General features: G+C 45.8%; 1 protein-coding gene across 8 annotated transcripts in view; it reads right to left on the reverse strand.

The window, feature by feature from the left end:
- Positions 1-24,575, reverse strand: part of RYR1 (ryanodine receptor 1) — a 946,449-nt gene that overhangs the window by 708,415 nt on the left and 213,459 nt on the right. For all 8 annotated transcript variants that reach the window (XM_069644325.1, XM_069644324.1, XM_069644319.1 and 5 more), the window contains 5 exons: positions 19,580-19,675; positions 2,213-2,331; positions 1,654-1,787; positions 1,195-1,436; positions 451-643 (listed from right to left, as the gene is read on the reverse strand). In XM_069644325.1, the coding sequence (XP_069500426.1) occupies positions 451-643; positions 1,195-1,436; positions 1,654-1,787; positions 2,213-2,331; positions 19,580-19,675 (784 nt within the window). The remainder of the gene's footprint in view (positions 1-450; positions 644-1,194; positions 1,437-1,653; positions 1,788-2,212; positions 2,332-19,579; positions 19,676-24,575) is intronic.

Genomic DNA, 24,575 nt, shown 5'->3' on the forward strand with positions numbered 1-24,575 from the left:
ACACTAACCCATCTGAATTCATGCCTTGTATATAGTGTATCTTCCCAAGTCCCTGTACTTGTCCCATGTATGCAATTCCTCTAGCTCCCCCATGTATGCAAGCAAGCCATGAACGTAACATGTGTACAACTTCTTTTAATCACCAAATCATCAATATTTTGTTATAGTCCCTCAAGTACAATGCCTTCAGCTCTCTCAAATATGTATGATCCTTTTCACCTATTAGGTTTGTGACGCCCCAGATGTGCAGTGTCTCTGATTCTCCCAGATGCTTAATGTCTGGTTTTTCTGCCAGATTGTCAATTCCTATATAAACGAACTTTCTGGATCTTCCAGCAATCCAATCCCTCCAAACCTCACAAGTGCAAGTTACCTGTGAGTGGCCCAGCATTCTACAGAACTCAAGGTACACCCTTATCATAGAACCAAAATTGGGTCATCTTGACTTACTTCACGCCAGCAGAAAAGCTAACTGCTGGGAAGAACAAGCCATCCAGGTTAAAGTTCTCGAACATGCCTTGCACTGGGTAACCATTGATGCGGAATGAAATGCTGGGAACGCTGAGATCCAGGCAACAGCTGACCACATCATCGGCAGCCAGCTGGTGCTGATTGGGGGAGGCCACTGGGCTGGCAATACGACCTACACAAACAAGAAGAGGAATACGGTATACAGAGTTAGAGGAACAGAGTTAAAGAACAGTCTATTGAAAAGAGCTGGGGAATTGAGCTCCCAATCTGCCAGAGAGACACAGATCAACACAGTAATTTCAAGAGTATCAAAACAAAGAGTTTACTAGTGCAGTCTCACATGCAAATGTCGACAGTGCCAATTGTGTGAAGATGGTAATACTACTAAAATCAGTCAGTTCTATCACTTTAAGCTGCAGAGAACAACTCTTTTCATCATTCTACCAACTGACTGACTCCTCCTCCAGTTTCTTTAATGTAATTTATGCCAAAGCAGCTATTGACCTCTGGCTCTCCCGTGAAACTTACATTTCTCTTTACCCATCGCCACAGAGAGGCTATGCATACTTCTTATCTGAAGGAGGAAGCAGTGGTCAATCTACAGGTAGGAGGAGATCATGTACACGGGCATAGTGGGAGGAATATTGCCAGAGATAAAAATACTGCCCTCGCTACTAAATCAATATCAAATCCACAAACATTCAAGAAAAAACCCTCTCTTACCAGACCAGAGATGCAGGCCGTCAAATGCAAAGGAGTAGAGGTCATCTCCGACGCCATTGGCGCCCCAGCCCTCACCACCACCAGGGTATGGGCTGTAGCCCTTGGTCATGGCCCAGCCAACCCGTAGGTGTGTGGCATCTGCTGTCAGGAATGGTTCAACGTAATCAACAATCATCTCAAAATACCACTTCTTGTATTGCGTGGATCCTTCAGCAGTGCCCATGAAGATGTTGGGTCTCATGCTGTGGTGTAAATGAGAGGAGGGGGTGAAAAGAAAAGAAATAAGTGAGAAGGCCTGGTCCTCCAGGTGTCCATCCAGATATATATATATATATAGGCATACAACGATGGAGCCTGCCCCAACACTGTCAATGGGAGTCAAGAGCTGAAACATATGTGTAGTACAGCAGCCAATGCCCTGCACCAGGTATTAGAGTGGATAACAACACAGTTCATTACCTGGTCACATAATTGACAAGCCGGGTCTGCAGCAGCAAGTCACGGCGGGGCAAGAGGTTCTCAGTAATCAGGTTCTGATTGGATCTGACAGCAACGCCATTGCAGACACAAAGAGAGCAGAGGACATCCAGGACCTGTCATGGAGAGAAAACAAGGAGAAGCAGAGTGGTTTAACAGAAAACAAGGAAAAACAGAAAGTAGGATGATTGATACCATGACAAGAGAAGACAAGGAAGAGAAATATAGTAATCTTTAAAACAGAGGGTCAACAAAACATAAAAGGAAGTCCCAAGTGAGGAAAATAGAGGGGTGGAACGAGAGCTTGAAGCTAAACTGAGACTGGGGGAGAACAAAAGAAAATGCGGAAAAAGAATGAATTGAATATAAAAGATGCAGCAACATCACAGGGAAGACAGCAAAAATAGAAAAACAAAAACGAAAAGCCAACGAAGGCACAAAACAGCAACGAAACCAGAAAGATAGTCCAGGCGAGGGAAAATAGACAGAACAACACCGCCCACTGAGCTCAGCTGACACCTACAACTCCAGCAGGCCCTACCTTGTGGTTTCGGCCATGTTTGTCGAGCAGCGAAATGATGGACTTGATGTGATTCTCCTGGATGATGTTCAGCACCTCCGGGCTCTCGATGAGGACACAGTACAAAACCTCCAGGATTCCTGGCCGAGAAACCCAAGATGAAGCAGTCAGATTAGGAGCACACACCACTGAGGAACAGGTAGAGTAAACAATCATACGCGGGATGTGTTTTGTGCATGTGCGCGCACGTGCTAACTAAGGCCAGTCACTTTCGGTATTTCAGTAGATAGAAAATACGTTATAGTTCTTAGTTGTTTACCACGAAACAATGTCAGTGTTGAGTCGAGTAGCAGCCCGTAATTTGAGTGAAATTCCCTTTACCAAAATAATAATGTACTTGTTTAAATGAAAGAATTCTCGTTCACCTCTCTTGCATAATGTAAAATAAAGATTGCCACTGAACTTCTAGGCTGCCTAATAATATGCAGCATAAAATAAACATTTCTCATGAACCTTGCAAATAATCACATACGATGAAAAAGAAACATGTTCCATGATCCCCTACACTACCCAAAAACATACATATGAAAAAACATTACCTCCACATTACTCTTCCTTGTCCCAGTACTTATTATCAGGACTTTAAGTAGGGTAAGTAATCGAGGGGCGGGGCCCTCCTGTGGGGGCGTGGCTTGCAGCGGGATGGGCATGGCCTAAAAAGTACACAAACCATAGTAAGGTATGCAAACAAATATATTGATGTTTGTACTTATATATTTGTATGCATACCTTACTATGGTTTGTATACTTCAAGATGGCTTGAAAGCTACACAAACCAAGGTAAGGTACGCACACACGCAGCAGGATAATGTGTCCCGCCAATGTTGTGGTGTGACCAGGCTCAGCCCCACTTTTTGGAGACTGCCCAGACCCGGCCCCGGCTGGCCCCGGCCCACTTAAAGCACTGCTATACATAGCTCTCAACCGTTTGTTCTTTCAAAGCACTTGAAAATGCACACATTTTTGGAGGGAGGTTGAGAGCCCAACAGAGTGAAGGGGCTTACAGGTGGTTCGGGGGGTGAGTCAGTGGCATAACACAAAATGTGCACCCCCCCTGCAAGCTCTGCTGAGGCCCCCCCCGCGTCCATTGAGCCCCACTGCTGGGAATGGGCAGCATGGGCCCCACCTGCACTGCAGGGGCCCCCGTTACACCAGTAGGGTGAGTCAGATGCTTGCAAGGCATTGCTTTTCCTGTAATTTCCATGAATAAATAAATGTTTAAAAAAACATTCTTAGATGTAACTGATGCCTTTCTGCTGTCACTGCCCCCATGATAAGTGCTGATGCCTTAACCCTGTCATATGCTAGATCAGACAATATGTTAGATCAGACAGAAGGGACTGCATGTTCTCTAGGGTGGGGGAACAATCCAACCCTCCCTCTGTAGCCTTTTCCAGCTGTGAGACACCCCAAAGCTCTGTTTCTGCTGCTTAAGAGGCATAGATGCATGTCCCCAAGGAAAAGTGAGCTGCCGAGTATGCCTTCTTAGCTGCATCCGCTTTTTTGTCAACCCCATCTTTGTTTGCCTCATTGGGTGCCATTGAGGCGTGGGCGCCGATGCTTGGGAGGATACCAGTAAGGACTGAGGCAGATCCTTATCTACTCCCTTCACAGGATACAACTTTTTCTGGGAAGGCTGATTTTATCTGCCGAGCTCCATTGCTTAAAAATGTCATCTGTTATCTCGGAGGGTAATGGTAGCCTCTTTATTGCAGCCTTTTTTACTACTTGGGGGGGGGATACTTTCCTACTTCTGGTGCAAGCTCTGCCTCCACGTCCTTCTTTTAGAGCTCTCTTAAGAATCTGCACTAGCTCCTTTACCTTTTATAGGCATTTTCACTCCTCCCCTTCTTACTCTTCCTCTCAGGGAAGGACAACGTAGCACTAGAGGAAGACATTTCAGACATTCGTCTGCCAGCTCCTTCACTTGCTCCTTTTTCTACTCAATTCCCTACTTCAAGTTCTTCTTCTCCTTGCTTTTGTCATCTCTGATATAGCCCAATTCTTTCAACCAATACTAAATCTTCCATGGGTGGTTCCCAATGAATTTTTGTACATTTGGTCTATTTGTTTGGGTGCACTGTACGTTCTTTGCATTTGTCCGCTTCATGTCCCAATTCGATCTTTACCCAATCGCCTTCCCTGTACGAGGAGGGTTTGGGGGCCCTCCTTCTGTGCTGATGTAAACTTACATGTTTTCCAATCTATTGATGCATTGGTCTTCTGGATGCTGTTTTCTGTAGAACCAATGGTGGACAGACAATATGTGGGGATTTGGACCAGCAGATGAGGAATGACAAGATAATTTCTTTTAATTTATTCTAAAAATAAATGTATTCATCATAATACAATTCTATATATGTCTAAAATTGTCATAATACATTTACCAATTCATAATATCCATCAAATGAATCAGAAAGTCAGGTACTGCCATCATATGAAATGTGATATAATTAAATGTTGAGTTGACTTGCACCTCACATCTCTTCTATACAGTCTCATTTCACACAGCTCTGCAAAAGAAGAGGAGGGGTTAGAGCATTAGCAGAAAAGAGGGGGAGCTTGTTGAAATCTTGAGGTTATGGTCCGTGCAGCCGAAATTACCCGAGTCTTCAATGCTGGCATGGTTCTATGTGGTTTGTGGTGGTGACACTTGGGTCTATGTCTTATTCAGAGGGAGAGCCCAAGATCAAATGAAAGGCATTGCTGCCAGAACAGGTTTGCCACAGGTCATGGAACGAGTGAGTGTGTGACAGAACAGTGGCATTACTCTGTCACGGTTAATGTTATCAGGATTAAGGCAGATTGATGCTGTGTCCAAGGTGGCCCATGTTTGAATGTCAAGGTAGTAAGAGAAGGAGAGGGTAGGAGAGGCAATTTGGGAGTAGTGGGAACACCATTCATTGGAGTTTAATGCCAAAATGGACCATTAGATCTGGTCTGTTGTTGATTTAGGAGGGACAGTGCTGTCTTGCTGTTGTCCATTAGGATACAGAGTTTTTACTGTTCCAGGTTCTGTTTTATAGAAAGCGCAAAGATGACTTGAGTTGCTTTCTTGATACTTTGTGCGTTTCTGAGTGCTGTGTTGGTGAGAATAACCCAAAGGTGCTGTCTCCGTTTTGTCCTTGTTTGCAGCAGTTGCTCTTTTGGTCAGTTATTGGTTCAGGGTGGTCTTTTGGGTCCATGTCTGTGGTGTTTTGTTATGTTGTAATAGGTATGTTTATCTGATTGTTTCCAGAGAGACTTTGGGTTTGAATCTGGGATGGCAGTTCAGTGAGATATGAGTGGGGTGTTTCGATGTGGTCCAATCTTTAAGAAAATTGTGCTAGTATTCCAGTTGCAGCCTTGTGAACAGACAGGTTTTTAGGGATTTTCGGATGATTATGTGATCTTCCTCTACATGCAGATGCCTCAGGATTACGTTCCCCAGGCTTGGATGATATATTTGAGAAAGCAGATCCTCTGTGATTTCTCCTATCAATCCCTTTGGTATGTAGTGGATGCATTGTCTCTTGGTGGAATTTGGGATTCTGCCATGGAAGGCCGAAGGGTAGATATGAAGATTTTTAATTGGTATCTTACATTTGACCAGGAGCCAGTCGAGCATTCACAGAGAATGGATGATGTAGTCCCATCTTTGGAGCCTCAGAAAGGGGCAAGTTAGAGCACTTGGGCTTTTTGTAGTTGGTTTAGTAAGTAATCAGTTAATCGCAGGAAAAGGCTGTTCGCATAGTCTACTCTGGATAGGATTGTTCTGTGTGGGAAGGCCAGGTATGGCACGATGCCTGAATAGTTCAAAGTTAGAAGAAGAAACTGGTTACTATAGCTTTTACATGAGGTTCAAGTGTAAGGTGCTGTGCAGGAAGAGTCAGGGTTTTTTGATCATTGTAGTCAGCTGTGGACAGGTGCTTCAGGCCAAGGGATTGATGTGGGGGTGGATGGTGTGGTGCCACAGAGCATCATTTTGGTTGGGTTGACTAGAAGTTGATTTTTCATCATCCATCAATTGACTTGCGCACGGCTCGTGCTGAGATTTGGTTTATTTGAAGTTCCATTTTTTGTAGATTTGCTTATCATCTATTGTAGTAGCAAAAGCATTTGCAGCACCCCAAAATGGCAGGGTCCTATATACATTGAAGATAAGTGGTGAAAAGCTGGATCCTTGGAGTACTCCACAGATGAAGATGCTAGGATGTGACCTTAATGGTGTCATTTGTGTGGTCTCTTCATGCCTGTCAGGGAGTATGTAATCCTGCATAGTGTGATTTCCCTTAATAATCCCTTTAAAGTCATTGGGCCTCATTACACGGATGGCGGTAAGGGTTTACCGGTACCGGTATTTTACCGGTACCGGTAAATCCTTACCGCCTTACTACGAGGTCCCTTTGCGGGTTGGGGAATTTAACGCCTGCTTTTTGCAGGCGTTAAAAATCCAACCCGCAAAGGGACCAGGGAGCTAATTATGGTACCGCAATTTGCGGTACCGTAATTAGCGCCTTCCCCATTCCCATAGAGCCCTATGGGCCAAAAATGGGAATGGGGAAGGGCAATGGTGGAAGGGGGAATTACCGCCCCGCCAACCTTGGAATAGGGCGGTAATTCCCCTTTCCACCAAGGCGGTGCCGGTATTTTACTGGCATGAACCATGGCGCTAATAGCGCCATGGTTCACCGCCATCCGTGTAATGAGGCCCATTGTACAAATATTTCTTGTCTGATATTGTCACATGCTGTAGAGATACAGAGGAGAATCTGGGTACTTGACCTGTTTGTGTTCACCTTCTTTTAGCATGTCCCAGCTTGAGGAAAGTGCATATTCGTATTCCTCTCATTGTCTGAAGCCGTGTTATGGCACATGCAAGAGGTTGTTAGTTTGTTGGAGACAGGTCAGTAGCTGGCAGAGTCTTGCGTAGCCTTCAGGTTTTTGACCAGAGACTTAACAAAAGCTGTTTTGAAGGTGTACTCCAAAGATATAATGAGGAGGGATTCGAATATGTGGGTGAGTCAGAACAACTGGGTAATAGCGCTGTTAATTTTGAGGGGAACATGTGTCTTCAGGCCTTCATGCTGGGCTATTGGCATTGATGGTGGTTATGAAATATTGTGTCGATATTGGGGGCAATGCTCGATACTGTTTCCATTTCTGGGTTAGTATTTTTGGTCTTTTCCTGTCTAGATGGTCGTGGATACATAGAAATGTCCTTCTGAAGTGTTCTGCTGTGGAGTTACAGAGTTGTTGGGATGGGATCAGACATGTCTTGGAGGTTATAGGGTTTTTAACTTTTGTGATAATTTTTAACAGTTCTTCCAAGACATGTTGCACATGCTCTATGTGGAGTGTGTTTTGCATTCCTTTTCCTTTAATCATTTTTGCTGTATAGTCCAGAGATGTCAACAATATGCTATTTTATTTTGTTTGTTGGTAAGTCATTTTCCCTCCTGGTTCACACAAGAGCACTTTGTTTTCTGAGCTGGTTCAGTTTTTGGGTGAATCATTTAGAGACTTGTGAGCATTTGAAGAGTATCGTTGGGACCAGTATGTTGAGGTTTTGGGGTACCTATGGGTACCTATGGGTGAAGGTTGTGGAACTGATCATCTGAAGTTCTTGTCTGGTTTCTCTATGGCTGCAGAGGTTTGGAGGTTTCTAATTTCTAAAGGAGCATGTCCAGTGTTCTGTCCTTCAAGGGCCTAATCAATGTTGAGGAAGTCTTTTTTCAATTTTGTTACTAGTCCAGCTTGGGTGAAAATGGTGAACAGAATGGGGAGGTGGTCTCCATATACAGAGGTAGTTGGGATGCCACGACAGTGATATTTTTGTTGTATAACAGGCTATATCCAGGATGTGCCTGCTGTAGGTCTTACTTCTTTTACTAGTTGCTCAAGGTGTAGGGTACACAGCTTTGCTGAAAGTGATTTTGTAACTATTATGTCCTTCTTTTCCAGCCAAAGATTGTAATGGCCCAGTATGGCAAGGTATGGGTGGTCTGGAGAGAGGTTAGCAACCTTGATTGACAAGTTATCGCAGTTCAAGGGATTTTATGAAGGTGGTATATAGATATGAAGAAAGCTTTCTCCTCTTCTCTTCCTGGTTTAGTTGGCTGGTTTAATCTTGTTATCAAGGGGGATGCCCTAGTGTATTACCACAGAGTAATTCTCTGTAAGCCAAATTTCTGTGATGAATAGTAGATCGGTAGACACATGTCTTTTTACTATTTCTATTAGTAATGCTATTGAATAAAAACACTAACTTGAATAAATTTTTTTAGCTTTGACAAACAAATATTTACAAGCTAAAGATGGAAGTCTGTTTACTGTTTCTTTTAGCAATGCTAATGTGTGTAGACACTAACTTGCACACACTTTTGAGCTTGAAACATATTTAATAGCTATGTAGCTCCCTTCCACAGGATATGAACCCTTCAGACCACCAAAGAGAGCCCAAGAGTAAAAGTAACAATCGCATAGTGAGTGAACTAACATCTAAAGTAATCACAGTTGGCTAGAAATAGTAAAATGATTTCTGTTGATGGAAGTCTTTTTACAGTGTATTAATAATAATAATTATTATTATTATGTTCAAACACTAACTAGCACACATTTTTGCTTTTAAAGTGTTTACTATATAGGGCATAATTAAGTAATCATGGTGAATTTCCAGTATCTTTTCAAATAGTAGACAGAAGTCACTGTATTATTTCTTTTTGTAATGCTATTCTGTTCAAATACCAACTTCTGTACATATATGAGCGTTTGAAACTAATAAACAGGTTTGAAGGTCTTGCTAAAATAATTATGTTGAATTTGTAGAAGGTCTTTTGTATGTGAAGGCATCATGAAGCAAGAACAGACAACAGACGTATATTTCAAACTAAAGCCCTTTATTAAATCAAATGTCAGGATTGTTGAAAGTCTATCTTGCCTTATGCTAAGGTGAGATTTCCCTATCAGGATAAAACTAAGACAAGTCCGAGAAAAATAGTTCCACTTGTAAGTCTGTCTGTGTCCACAACCTATAATTGCCCTCACCATTTAGACTAACAATGTGTAGGGATGTTAATAACCAAAGAAGCAAAGTTCAATGCAAAGTTTGGTACTTCTTCCAGCTCTTTGCTTTATTTCCCCAAGTATAATATAGTCCCACAAATGTATCAAGCTCACCTCTCTCTCTCGAGCTCCAAGCAACATAGTTCAAGATAATCCTCGGGGTTCCCTTCCCCAAGTCTAAAGCAACACAATTCCAAACAAAAAGGGGAGGTTCTGGATGCCTCGCTCTCAAGACAACATAAACAGATTTTTCAGCCTCAGGGCTCCCTTCCCCAAGACTTCAACTTCACCTTGTGTACTTGTTGTGGTTTGTGTTATCAGTTAGTTTTCCCCAATATGCTGGGTCTTCAGTATTTGGGGTTCACTGGTCTAGGCACAGTTGTCAAACCACACGGTTCACCCATTACGGTCACGTAACCAGGATCCCTGGGCTCGTCAGTCTCTTGTCAGTTCCTTGGCACTTGCTCCTCTGCGCCAAGGGTTTCCTTGGTTTTTGTTCTCATTTCAATAGTCACTTGTTTTGCTTAAGGTTTAAGTTACATTCTGGAAAGAAAAACATTTGTGTATTGTAAATGTATTCTGGTTCTTGAAGTCCAAATATAAGTTTGAAATGCACTCCTGTAAGTCATATATAAGTTTGCTTTCCATTCAGTATTCAAAAGGCACTTGGGTAGTTAAATGTAGGTTTTTGTTCAGCTCGGTATTCAAAAAGGCAATTTTGCTGTTAGATGAAGGTTTACTTTCAGTTCGGTATTCAAAATGCACTTTGGTAAGTCAAATGCATGTTTGTTTTTAGTCAGGTTTTTAAAATACATGGACCAGGACTTTTCTGTCGTCCATTTCAGAGCTCCCCAGTGTCTGCGTGCCCTCATGACACTCACCAGCTGTCTGCTCCTTCTCCCGATGGCTTCTGCTGTTTCTGCTCTACTTCTAGAGCCAGAAAACACTGCTGTCGCGAGTCTGGTTCGCCTGCCAGATACTTCTTGCTCCGGCTCTCCTTCTGGTTTGCAGTGGATGCGGATGGTGTCCTCTGTGCTCTCGGTCTGCCGGCATACTAGTTTCGGGATCAGTCTCTCCATGGCTGCTCTGTCAAAGAGCAGGTCCTCCGTTTCCCTGCTTCTCGCCCTTCTGGAGTTTCTCCCTCATTTTATGTACCTGCAGCCTTCTAACAGGCTACCGGTGTGCCTGGTTAATTAGATCTGCCTGACTATAGTTAGGAAGACATCCTTGGCCGTCCCAATGCTCGAGATTCAGCTTCCGCATCCCAGTACCTAAGTGGTGAAAATGTGTGGTGTTCATTCCTCTTAATCTCATCTTCCTCGTCACAGTACTGTCATATGTTACATTAGTCAAAGTGAGGGAAATCGGCTTACAATAGCCCATAAAGGTCAGGCTAGGGTCAGGTTGGTTGTTGCAGGAAAGGGGGATAGCATGTCTCTACCAAGGGCACCCCACTCCGCAAAGACCTTCCACCCATGTGATCCTCCATCGCTTGTACACCCCCAGGGTCATCTCCAAAAGAGATGGCCTTTCCCTGGCTACCTGCGCAAAGGATCCATGGGGGGTTAAGAGTGGGAATACCCTTAGGTTTCTCACATGTGGCAATCAGATGCACCATTTCTGGGGAACCTATCAGTGTGAAACCTGCAGGGTGCCCAAGATAAACAAAAGGGGAAAAGAGTCAGCCATGGGCTTTGGTAGGTGAGGATGGGAGATTAGTGAGAAGGGCAACCCACAGTCCTTGCCATGTCTGTAGGCAAGCAGTGGGTTGGCTTCTGTGACATTTCCCCCTATCTACAAGTTCTATAGTTCTACTTTTGGATCATAGATGGCATCTAAGTGTCACCTTTGAGCCAAAATCAAAAATGGGGTTTGCTGCTTGCCTCCGCTGGCAATGGGCACACCTTTTCTACTAACAGGGTCGAACTTGCTGTTGGAGCCCAAACAGCTACCTAGTATTGCATTTAGTACCAGCACTGAATATGTGGAATTGCAGCTGCCAGTGTGTCTGGCAGAACCATAGTTGTCTGCAATAATGCATTGCGATTCATCTACAGTGCCACAAGGTAAATTGACCAGATTTTCAAACCAGTAACCCTAACACGCCACCAACATAGAAATAGGACTAGACCTTACACAGCAGCCACTGAGATAAAATAACTATAGTGACACTCCACAACATAATGTGTGAGACTGAACCAGACTTCCTTAAAGAGCTGAAATGTTGTCCAGCTGGGTGTGGTATAGTTCCCCAAAATGGAAATAGGAAGGATCTTGTACCAAGCAGGTAACACTAATATTCACTTTTCAAGCAGTAACGTTTTGGGGTGCCGCTCAACATTTAGGGCCTCATCACGAATTGGGCGGTACCCTGAATGGGATGCCACCCAACTTTATTTGCATTAGCGCCCACCCCATTACCGCCAGATCACGGGTTGGGTGCTAATCGTTACTTCCCATTCCCCATTGAGTCAGTTTGACCCAATGGGGAATTTTCAGCGCAATTACTGTGCAGTAAAACTGCTGGTGGTAAATGCACCTAAAATTGGCATTCTACCAGCGTGTTTACCCCCAGCACTGAGCTGGGGGTAAACACACCAGACTCGGGATTGGGCAGAGCGGTAAATGCGGGAGTAACCCTATTACCGCTGCTTTTAAGGGCTACCACCCGACTCGTGATGAGGCCCTTAGAAATGTATATATCAGTTTCCTCTTTCTCAATTTCTAATTGTTTTATGCTGTGTCAGTTATATGTATTTGTTTTTGTATTTCAACATTTGTACCGTGCTCCGGACAGACTTAACTGTATACAGGCGCAGATGGAAACGAAGACCTCAAAATGAGGCATAAATGACTCATATACATAGACCCTCCCTAAGCTGGCCAACTTCTATTTGAACAGAAAGGTTTTAAGTACCGTCCGGAGCCGAGACAATGGGCCTCATTATGTAAAACCGCCACCACCTTTCTTTCCGGACTGGCTAATTAAGAGTCCTGCAGGCGGGAGGTGTCACTTCCGCCAGGTCTGACCTGGCGGGTTTAACACCACCCGCCTACAGGTGGAAATGGAAACACCGGCTCCGTCATAGACGGATCCAGTATTTCCATTGTCCCCATCTCCATGGAGTCCTACTGGACTCCATGGGAATGGGGACTTACACAATTCCACCTCCGGAATTCCCGGGTCACTGGGGTCGTAATGCCCTGGTAATTCCTTGAATCACGGAGGCAGAATGGTATTACGAGTCCGGTGGTAACCTGACGGTTTTTCCAGCTCAGTTACCGCCGGACTCGTAATGAGGCCCAATGACTAACAAGGCCTAATCTCCAAAGGTAGCTCATTCCACAGTTTGGGTCCATAGACTCCAAACCTCCTATCGCCTCTGGAGACACACACTGTGCGGGGAATGCTCAGCAACAACTGATTCCCTGAATGTAACGCCCTTGCGGGGTAGTGTCATCAAACCTTAGCACTGAGGTACTCCAGGGCCAGCCCATTTACACACTTAAAAATTAGGCTGGCCACTTTAAATTTAATCCGGTCCTCGACCGTCAACCAGTGAAGGGTTCTGTGCAGCAGGGAATCCTGTTCCCTTCTACCCAGCCGGCCTACCCGCCTGACCGCAGTGTTCTCAGCCTTCTGTAACCTGTGCATTTGCTTGGCCAGAATGTCCGCCACCAAGCTGTTAAAATAGTCCAGGAGAGTATTTGTCATGGCCCCCACAAGAGCCGTGTGGTCTCCCACAGGTAGGAATGGTAGCATCTGCAGTGAGTAGTAAACTGCCTTAACTTTGGCCCCACCTGAGCTTCACTTCCTAGGTTCTCCTGCCACACACAGCCCAGATTCTTAATTTTTGGAGCACATTGTAGTTTATCACCAAGGGAACTGGGGGTAAAGGATTCCTTAGCATTCAGGACTCGCTGCTTGGTTCCAAGCAAAATAATCTCGGTTTTTGCTGCAGCTGATTTTTGACAATCCATTTATCAATGTCTATCAGACATTGATTAACTTTGATGAAGGCGTCCTCCATGTTATCGGTCTTAATAGAAAGGTGAGTGTCATTGGCGTATGAGTGGTAACTCAACCCGTTAAACTTCACAATATTTAGAACCAGACGCATGTACAGGTTAGAAATCAGTGGAGACAAAGAGGATCCTTGAGGAACCCCACAGCTCAAAACAATAGGTTCTGAGGTGTAGCCCCCAAATGTCACCCGCTGGGATATATCTGCCAAAAAAGACCTTCCCAACGCCCCTTAGACAATCTAATATGACTCCGTGATTGACAGTGTCGAAGGCCACGGATAGGTACAGCATCAACAGGAGGGTAAACCCGCCATTATCCGCGACCTCCAACAAGTCATTGTGCACTGCCAGCAAAGCTATCTCAGTCCCGTGCTTTGGACGAAATCCATCCAGCAATCCCTCTTTTTCCATAAAAATGTCAAGTTGGTAAGTGACCACTTTCTCCAACACTTTGGCTGGCCACGATAGGCCGGCAACAGGCCAATATTTTTTTAGAACGGCTGGGTCCAAATTAGATTTTTTTTAATAGTGGTGTCACTGTCACATTTTTTAATGCATCAGGGACCCGGCCCTGTGTCAAAGATTTGGTCACAAAGGTGGTCATGAAGGTTGCAATATTCTGGGCTTGCTGCCTGGCAGTGCAGGCAGGCAACACAAATGCACGATTATTGGTTGGTTTAAGGTTCGCTACGAGGGAATAAACCAGTTCCTCTGTAACGAAATCTTGATAGACTTCTAATGGAGACTAACATGGTCGTACCCGGATAATCGTGCAAGTAACACGAAGAGAACAAATGGCGCCGAAATGGCTCAATCAAGTATATCGCTCGTCAAATCGAGTGGCGTCCTAATGTGACGGGGTACGACCACGTTAGTCTCCATTAGGAGTCTATCAAGATTTCGTTAACCTTATTCATGCACGCCTTGAAGACGACCTGTGTGTCGAAACATGTGTCGGCTGTTCCGGATCTAATTAAAACATTGAACTATTATTGCATTTGCTTAGTGTAATGGTGTAAAGCGCAATTACACCCCATCTCTCATCAAATCATTCCTGCACACTGGTATGTGTCCTGCGGTCAGCCAGTGATGTTCAAAGTGTGTCATGGATGGCATTTCCATACCGTCTTCCGAGAAGAAAGACCGTTCTTGCCTGCAAGGCAACCGATACCCATAGGGTGGTGACCTACAGCCAGACAGAACCCACCTACCTGCAGATGCCACGGAGGCTGATTAGAGTCATGGACCAGAGTCTAGATTACAGGGAAACTTCGTGCAAAGATCAACTGTTAAAGCAGGGTATTACCCAGAGCTTTATGACTATCCTGGAGATCTGTACAATGAGTACGACGGATACACACAGGAGCCATACCCGGAATACAGTGATGAGATTGTCAATCTATTGCATGGTGAGCAGGAAGGGGTTGAAGGCCCGAAGGTGACGGTCAAGATCAGAGAGGCGACACATTGCTTCCTGATAGACACAGGGGCCACCGTTAATATAATGGGTGAACAAGAATTCCTTCATACTGGGGACAAAAGCGATCTCACCCAGTCAAAGGTGCACATCTTCCAGTGGGGAGCCAAGACGCCACTACCATCGATTGGGCAGTTCCAGAGAACACCGTCACACAAAGAGAAGATGACTAACACCACCATTCACCTGCTCAGGAGCCCCGTCAGTGGGAAGTGCCTGATCAGCTATCGAACATTAAATGAGCTTGGGCTGATAAATGTCCACTGTCAGGAAAATGAAGTGGTCCAGTGCAGCAAAGACCCTGCCGGCAGGCAAATAGTCACAGGCAGGACAGGGGCGAGGATGGCGAAAGAAGTTATGAAGCAAACATTTCCAGAGTTGTTTCAGGGACTGGGGAAGCTGAAAGACACTGGAGTGCTGTTACACATTGATGAGAAGGTGCGGCTGTACGACAACACCCCAGGAGAGTAGGTTTTCACCTGCAGCAGGCAGTATCCTGGGAACTACAACAGCTGATGGACAACGACATAATCGAGAGAACGGTGCATCCAACACCATGGATGTCAACCCTGGTGATGGTGCCAAAGGAAGGAAACAAAATTAGACTATGCATCGACATGAGAGTGGCCAACACAGTGATACAGAGACACCTAGGACCCAAAACAGAAGACATGATTGTCCAACTAAACTGTGCCACCAAATTTATTTTCCAAATTGGGCCTCAACCAGGGATATCATCAGCTGGAACTTCACTTTGAGTCGAGGACAATCACAACATTTTCCACCTATGGGGGCTGTTCTGTTACAAACCCCTTCATTTTGGGATCTCCTCGGCCGTGGAAATATTTCAAGAGGCCATCAGGCAACTGTCCCGTGAGGTCGGCATTCAACTACTCCAATGACATTCTGGTCTATGGGACCTACCATGAGGAGCACAATCAAGCTCTCATGGCAGTCTGCGACATCCTGTGCATTGCTGGACTCACGTTAAACTAGGAGAAATGCAACATTAACAAGGACAGATTAAGATTCTATGACATTTTTTTTCCAGTCAAGGAATGCAACCTGACCCTTAGAAGATATTGAATTGAATTGAAATGAATTGATATTTTATTTATATCGCGCTCATACACAAGTGTTTCAGAGCGCGTTTCAGGTACTTAAATCAGAGAGCTCCCACATAAGTGGGCATGGCGGGATACTGTGCTAGATACCTACCAGGATACACCATAACCACAGAGCCACTGAAGAGACTACTTAGGAAGGACAAGCCATTCCGATGGTTGCAGGATTGCCAGAAGGCATTCAGTACTGTCAAGGCGGAGCTGTCAAATTCTACCCACCTAGCCTATATTAAACCAGCATGGCACACAGAGATTATGGTTGATGCCTGCTCAGTGGGGTTGGGGGCCATCCTGGCCCAGCGTGAACAACCGGAGGCACCAGCGAGCTTCATTGTGGCTTATGCCAGTCGAGCACTGTCCCATACTGAGAGTGCAGACTACCAGGCCGAGAAAGAGAGCCTTGCATGCAGTCTGGGTGTGCAAATACTTTCAACATTTCATAATTGGAAAGAGATTTACACTTGTGATGAACCACAAAGCCCTCCTGTTGCTATTTGGCAACCCATGGACGTAGATGCCACCCAGGATCGAGAGGTGGGGCATCCGCCTCCAGGAATATGACTACAACATTGTCCACAGAGCGGGCGGGGATAACAACCCAGCCGACTACATCTTATGGCACCCGGGCTCATGACAGCAGCCACCAAGAGAGGGTGATGCAGAGTATCTCTGCTCTGTCACTGAACATGCCATGCCACTAGCATTGATGTTGGAGGACATTGCGCACATTCCCAAGGCTATAGAACTAACACACACCAGTAAATGGAAAGACTATAAGCGACAGTTCCAACGCCATCTGTGAGCCGACAAGAGAGAGATGGAATGGTTGACACAAGTCAGCACGGAGCTGGCAGTGTCGGATCAAGGGATACTGCTCAGAGGATGCTGCCTGGTCATAACTTCAACCCTTCGAAGGAGACTGGTGGTAACGGCACATGAAGCACATCGGCGGCTGTAGGCCACCAAGAAGATGCTCGGGCAAACTGTATGGTTCCCATGTATGGATACCATGGTGGAGGAGGTGGTCAGGAAGTGTTTCCCCTGTCAGTGATCATCGAAGAGCGATCCACCGCTCCCACTGCAAATGACTAAGATCCCTGATATGGTGTAGTACAGAGTCGCAATGGACTTCTATGGGCAACTGGAGACAGGCGATTATTTGCTGGTCATGATAGATGAATTCTCTAGATTCCCCTTTGTAAAGAAAACAATGTCTGCAGCGTTCACCAAGGTCATTAGCGTAAAGTCTTCAGTGAGTGGGGCATCCCCCACATCGTGAACATGGACAATGGGCTGCCTTTCATTGGCCAGATGTTTCACAAGTTGGCAAAACACTTGGGCTTCATACATTACAAGATAACACCTTTGTGGCCCCAGGCCAATGGGATGGCTGAGCGGTTCATGGCATCAATAAAGCGTGTGGTACAGAAGGCTATAAATGACTGGATGCCAATACAGCAGGTGCTGTGCAGAATGCTATGACAATACAGGAACACACCACATAATGCAAACGGAGTGCCACCCGGCGATCTGATGATTGCTTACATCATGAAGACTAGTATTCCCCAAGCACCAGAGACGACGTGGACAGTAGAGGGTGAACTGGAGGACGTGGAAGTATACATATGAGAGAGAGAGACACAAGAGGGAAAGAACTGGTGAAAGAATAGACCGATGGGAAGAGAGGGGCAAAACTGAAGGTCTTCAACGAGGGTGACGATGTTCTGGTCAAATAGAGGTTGCAAAGAATGACTGACTCTCAGTATGAGAGCGTCCCCCTGAGAGTGACTAAGGTAAAAGACAATGCTGAGTGCCAACAGATAAAGAAAGAAGGTTACCTTGAACGCATCTTTCTTCATACACCTCATACCCGATGTGGATGGAACTTTGGAACCTGGGTCTGCTCCGACCCAGGACAGAGGAAAGACAACGAGTGACGGGGAAGGAGCCAAGCAGCTGAGACGAACCATCAGGAAGCTAGTCAGAATCATCAAGGAGATGTGAGGTGGATGTAAGGAGATATGTGTGGGGGAGGTGTTGTGGAGGCAGCACCATGTTGCAGCATGAACCCTTTTGGAGGGACACAGGATGAGGGGAAGAGGCGGAGTGGAGGAAGTGAGAAGTTAGTTAGAAATAAATGATCTAACATACAAGTCACATCTCCGTGTCCTCTTTTTCCTTATAAGGCCTACCTCAGGGCCACAACAGTTGTGAGATCAGTCTGCTCTTGTGACCTGCTGCTGCTCTGCATGTAATGAGGGTGAGAATACGGGACAGGTGCTCACTGGATACTCTGACGGATGCCAGTCTCACCTGTTATCCATTGACATCACAAAGCATAAGGGAGGGACCACTGGAAAAGTGTACAAACATAGCTTTTAAACACTTGTACAGGATCACACGACATGCTTTTCATTTCCTTAAAAGCTACCCAAGCTACCCAAACTACCCAAGCACTTAAAGGACCTGATAAATCTGGGACATCTTCTCTCATGAGGTCACCCACTCCAATGGTTTAGCACTCTGTAAATGCCCAGGTGACATAATCTAGCATTACTGTGCCTATCTTCTAGTTACAAGTGACAGGCTCAGTAATGTTCTCTTTGCTGCTGCCCTCCGTCCTTTTGCACAACCAGGGCACCTTGGAGTAATATGGAAGCGTTCTAAGTCCTGCGTTCTACAGCCGTTTTTAGCACCAGACCCGAATAGGGACAAAAAATAAATCTAGGCAAAGCAGCATACAATAGTATCCCTCATTTGCTTAAATTATACATTTTAAAGAACAATCGGTCAGTAAAATGTTTCAAAACTATCAGCTGCAAATGCTTTATGCCATCAAACTGACCCTGGTTGGCCAAAACGATGGTTACAAGTGGCCTGCGTGGGGCCATTCAAGGATTTCCTGTTGGGTCAGCCCAACATGGCCTAACACTTCCAAATGAAACCACAGCTCTCTTCAGCCGCTGCCCTCGGTCCAATGGAGCCTCTATGTTGTAGCCGTCCAAGCACCATAGGGTCAGGACTTGAGTGCCGCAGCATCGGTCTGGACGGTGTTGGCTATCGCAGTGTTACAGCCTGTCTATTAGCACCCTGGGGTGGGAGATGACGCTCAAACCCTGATGTCCCTGTCCTACCAGAAGCTACATCAATCTGTGGCAATGAAATGATGTGCACCAGAAAGTGCCCCTGCACTGTCCCCTTGTAACTAACATTAGTTCTGGCCTCTCCAGGCAAATATATTAATTCCAGTGAGAGCCATGCAACAGGATGGGCCTTTCTACAGAGACTCTCTGGGGAGAAGGAGGGGATTGCCACCCTGGGACCTCTCTGCCCTTTTCCCTATCACACAGTGCTCCTTAATTTTTGACCTCATGGTTACTCCCTAGTTTTTATTCAAGCCTCACTCCTTCATCAATTACCCTCTCTCTTTTTGCTCTCTACACTACCTTTCTCATGTGCCCATACTGCTTGGAAGCATCCTGAAGGCAATATTATGAACTATATTAGAAACCTTCAGACATTCATAACTCTCATATTGGCCACCACCATCTTTTATATCCTTTTCCTAGATCAGGCACAGTGGTGTACCTATTCAGCCATTCTCTGGTAATGTCCCAGGCATTGCCCTCAGTCTGTGAGATTGCACATACTCCATACCTGAGGAGGCCTCCAGTCGGTCCAGCTTGCTCACCACCCAGTCCAGGTTGTTGGAGAAGAGGGCACAGTTGGCTCGGTTTCCTCTGATGAGGGAAGCTGTGGATAGATGGGAGACAGAAAGAACAGAAGAGGTGAACATCCAATTAGTGAGACATAGACAAACCATCATCTGCTTACACTTCGCTTCGGCCTGTCTCACTCCTCATCTACCCCCACTCTACTTCCTCTCCCATCTCTTTACCTCTCCTCTCTCATTCTATCTTCGTCTTTATTTTCCTCACTTTCTCCCTTAGTTCACTCTCTTTCTCACCCTTCCTTTTTTTACATGCACTTCGCCCTTCTCGTCCTCGCCTCATCCTCCCAATCATGGTTGTGCTCTACCTCCCTCTGCTCCACTACTCATACTATGCCTTAAACTCAACTCCCACCTCATACCTTCTCCTTGGTAATCTCATCATCATCCTCCTCTCTCTCACCTCCACTCCCCGTCCCTTTGGCAAGTTATTTAAGCCATTAGTATCATCCTTCTTCCTTCCTCTAAAGGTTGGATATGTTTTGCTCCCTAGTGATTTCACCAGCGGGCAACAGAGGTTACATCTGTGTCACTACTTGGAATGGATCTCCCACTGCTCCCTGTCTGTGTGCTGGTTGAGCACATGTCAGGTCTGATGCTCAGTAGCGTCAGGGTATGCAATATATAAAGCACATAGACCAAATGCTGCAGAATGTCAGTAGTGTTTGCCTCTCAGGGTTTCGAAAATCAGGAATATATTGACCACTATCTGTTTAATAGGAAGGGTACATACATCATAGGGTGTGCAATATTAAATCACTTGGACAACAGGCTGTAAAATGTCAGAGATTAATATACAATTCACATCCTCTGGAATGTTGTGACTGTATTGCACCGTATATGTGTTGATTATTATGGGTAAATGAATGATGGTCTATATGAAATGTCAGGAACATAATCACAAGAGGGTAGGTAATTTCATGTATATTGAGTACAGGCTACAGAATGTCAGGAATACATTGACTGCATGCTATGAAGTAACATGGATCTAGGTACTATAAACTTGCGTTTCAGGTATATTGACCCACGTCTTTATTATTTGTATATATATGGGTTTGAGTAATCAAATACGTGCAGAGCGTAGGTATATCAGATTTAGGAAAATAGGGAAACCCAAAGCCCCACCTATATCTTGCTAGTTGCAAATAAACAACAGGGTGGGGGAGGTTATTCTGTGCAAATGGATCACAGCCTTGGGATAACTTCTTATGTTGCTCTTCCATAGTGCTAATTGCCATTAGGCCAATATTGACACACTTCTAAGATTGGTTGTATCATCCCAGTATGCATTATGCCCAGCTAACATTATGTTTATGTTACAATGATACACACAAGTATGGGGAGGAAGGATGACTCAGGGGCAACAAGTTTCTCTTAGAAGCAAGATGACGCAGCGCAACACAGGTTTGAATCCGAATCCTGCGCTCCTGCACTTAGAAACAACTTGCTGGTATTAATCGCGTTATGAATCTATCACAGCAGACAGAGTAATTAATATAATTGATTATTTATAACATGCTTAATATCCAGAGGTTTCTAAGCGCAGACCCAGGGATCGAACCTGTGTTTCTCCCCGTCGCCTTGGTTCCAAGGCGAACGTGTTGCCCCTAAGCTATCCTCCTGTTGTAGTGTCAGCCACGTCAGTCCTGTTGGTTGGTAGAGGCAGTGCCGGACAATTCGTAGCCAGCACCTTATGTTGTTGTATTGTGAGACACATCAGACCTTGGTAGGTTTCGTTATTGAAAGTTTTAGAAAGGTGTCATATTGTTGATGTGACTTGCAGGCCTTTGGTGTGGCGTTTAGTTGACGAGACAGAAGGAAGATGCAAACTCTGCGTTGGTTTGAAAAAATGGTGAGTGTTCTGCATCTAGTCACTTCATGGATGCCTATAAATCTGAGGAAGCTTGGGAGCTGTGGTGGAAAGTAGTTCCAGAGGTGAAGCCGGTGTTCGGCAACAAGTGAGCCGATGTTTGAGTATAGAGACGCATACTGTAATGGAGGACCTTGTTGGCAGTACTGGTAGAGATGGGTAAATGTATACCACTAAGGGATGCCAGTTTCCCAGTGTGATGGGCTTGTGGGAAGGTATTGCAATGTTATTTTCATTTTATGTGGGATGTGATGGGGAGTCAGAGTAGCTAGTAAAATGCGGCAGAGATATTTCCCCAATATCCACAGTACTCATAATCCATCTGGTTGCCATTTATTTTTATTTATGTATTTATTGTGCATTTGTAAGGCGCTTATACATTAAGAAATTATGTTTCAAAGCACCCACAGGGCAAGGGGAGGGAACAAGGGAACAAAACAATAAAACTGAGTAAAAAAGCAAAAACAATGATGAGCAAAAGGCAGAGGTGGTCCTACTAGGCCTTGTGAACCTTCAGAACGTGCAAGTGCAGAGAGAGAGAAAGGACAGGGAAGGATGGTAATTGCTAGAGGTTCCACATTGGGGGGACGTGCCAGAGAGCCAGTTGCATGGCAACTGGTAAGTGCCAGGCAGTGACCACTTGGTAGGAGAGTGGTACCCTTAAAGTACAATAAGTGCGGTCCTGTGAGACACCACAGGCCAGTGGGTGCCCAAAGGCAAGTGAGAGGGTGGAGGCTGCAGGTGATTAGACAGAAGACCAGGGCCCAGGAGGACACATAAGGGGCCCGGCTACCAATCTCAACGACTGGGGGTTAGCACAGCAGGGAGAGGGGGGAGGAGGAGGGGAAGAGGTTGGTCTCGAGGAGCTTGCAGAATTTGAGGTGATCCAGCTTAAGACAGAGAGGAAGGGGGAGGCTGTTCCAGAGGAAGGAGCCAGACAAGGAAAGAGATTGGCCATCTGCTTACTGCTAAGAGAAGCACTTGACAAGCTGAGAGTTGGAGCCGGATGATTAGATGGATCTGGAGGGAGAGTATTTGGTGAGAGCAAGTTGTAGATAGAGTGGTCCGAGGCCCCAGACAGCCTTATGAGTGATGCAGTGGGATTTCAATTTGATCCTTGCAGCAACTGGGAGCCAGTGTCGAGATTTTCGGGCTGGAGGGATACGGTCCCTGGGCTTGAGGCCAAGGATAAGTCTTGCAGCCCTATTCTGGATAAGCTGGAGGGGGCAGAGAGAGGAAGAGGGTAGATTAAGGAAGAGGCTATTGCAATAGTCCAGCCTAGAGCGTACCAGAGCTCTAGAGATATTGAGTTTCTGAAGAAAAGTGAGTAAAGTGAGGGTACATCTGAGGAGGTGGAGTTGGAAATGGGCATTCTTGGCAAGGTCCAGGATGTGAGGAAGGAAGGACAGAGGAGTTGAAGATGACTCCAAGGTTTCTGGCTTCAGAGGAAGATGAGGGGGGAGAGCCCATAGAGGATGGCCAGAGTGAAGGGAGGAAAGAGGGAACAGGAGTACCAATAGGATGGATCAGTCTTGCTGGCATAGAGACAGAGATCGTTAGAGGTGCACCAAGACTGGGTAGCAGACAAGCTGTCAGGAATGGTAGAGGAAGTGGGAAGAGGTTCAGTGAGAAGTTTTAAAAATAGTTGGGTGTCATCTGCATAACACTGGAAGTGTGGGGAGAAAGTAGAGATAAGGAGAGCAAGCGGGAGAGATAAATGTTGAAGAACCAGGGCTAGTGGATAGAGCACTGGGGAACTCCACAAGTGGAGAAAGAGACCGGGAAAATCTGGGAGGGACGGTCAGGGACGAAGGAGGTCAGCCAGTTTAGTGCCTGCTACGAGATACTAAGGGTATCATGGAGTCACTTTCTGAGAATAGAGTGGTTGACAGTATTGGAAGCAGAGGAGAGATTGAGATTGAGGACAGCAGGTGAGTTAGAGTCAAGAGATGCAAGCAGTTCTTCACAAATGTTCAGGAGAGCAGTTTCCGTGCCTTTGGATGCTCGGAATCCAGTTTGATGGTTGTGTAGGCAACCAACGAGCTCAGTATGCTGGGTTAGTTGGGGAAGACCAACTTCTCCAGATGTTTCCCACGGAATAGAGTGATAGAGATGGGGCAGTAGTTAGCCAGACACAAGGGGTCGGCGGAAGGCTTGTTCAGGAGGGGCTGCACAAGGGAGTGATTGAGGGAAGAGGGGAAAGACCCGGTAGCAAGAGAATAATATCAGAAATCAGCAAGTGCAGGGGCAAGGTAGCCGATGTTGTCCTGAATAGTCCTGGAAGAACAGTGGGAGACCTGTTTGGAGAAGACCTTCATAGAGTGGACAACTCTAGTGACCTCTTCAAATGTGGTAGGAGAAAAGGAGGTGCAAGAGGATGATGACGGAGCTGAGGCAAGGGTGGCAGGGGGATGGGAGGCGGGGAGGGAGAAAGAGGGAAAGGAAGGAAGAAATAGTACTCATGATGTCCTGAGTTTTTGTAGTGTTGTGGATGGCAGAGCAGTGTAGATGGCCTGTGGGGGATGGGGGGAGAGAGGTGAGGTGCAGACTGCAGAAGGATTGGCTAGTTCCTTGCAGATTTTAAAGAATTCAGCTGTGTTGTTGTATGCTACAGAGATGCGAGCCTGGATGTGGGCCCTCTTTTTGAAACAAATGGCGAGACGATATTGCCTGTGGAGAAGGCAGCAGGCCAGTTTGTCAGAGGGTGAGTCTGAGGTCTGCCATTTCCATCCAGCAGCTCTGCACTTGCGTTTCAGGGCTGATAGATCAGAGTCATACCAAGTGTTAAGCTTGGTGGAAGGTTTCAGGTGGATCGTCATGACAGGGGCGAAAATGTCGAGAGTGTTAGGGATGGCAAGAAGGAGGTCATTGAGAGCCGAGTCAGAAGTAGAGTCAGCAGTGGGGTAGGGGGTGAAGGTGGAGGCGAAGGCAGCAATTGACACTCGTTTCATCGGATGGATGTCTGTGAACAAGGCTGGCAGAGCTGGGGGAGATGTGGTCAGATGGCCGAGAGGACTCAGGTTGGAGGAGAGGAGGGAGTGGCCTGACCAGGA

Source organism: Ambystoma mexicanum, chromosome 2p, assembly GCF_040938575.1.
Source record: "Ambystoma mexicanum isolate Mex_15411 chromosome 2p, UKY_AmexF1_1, whole genome shotgun sequence".
Classification (NCBI taxonomy): Eukaryota; Metazoa; Chordata; class Amphibia; order Caudata; family Ambystomatidae; genus Ambystoma; species Ambystoma mexicanum.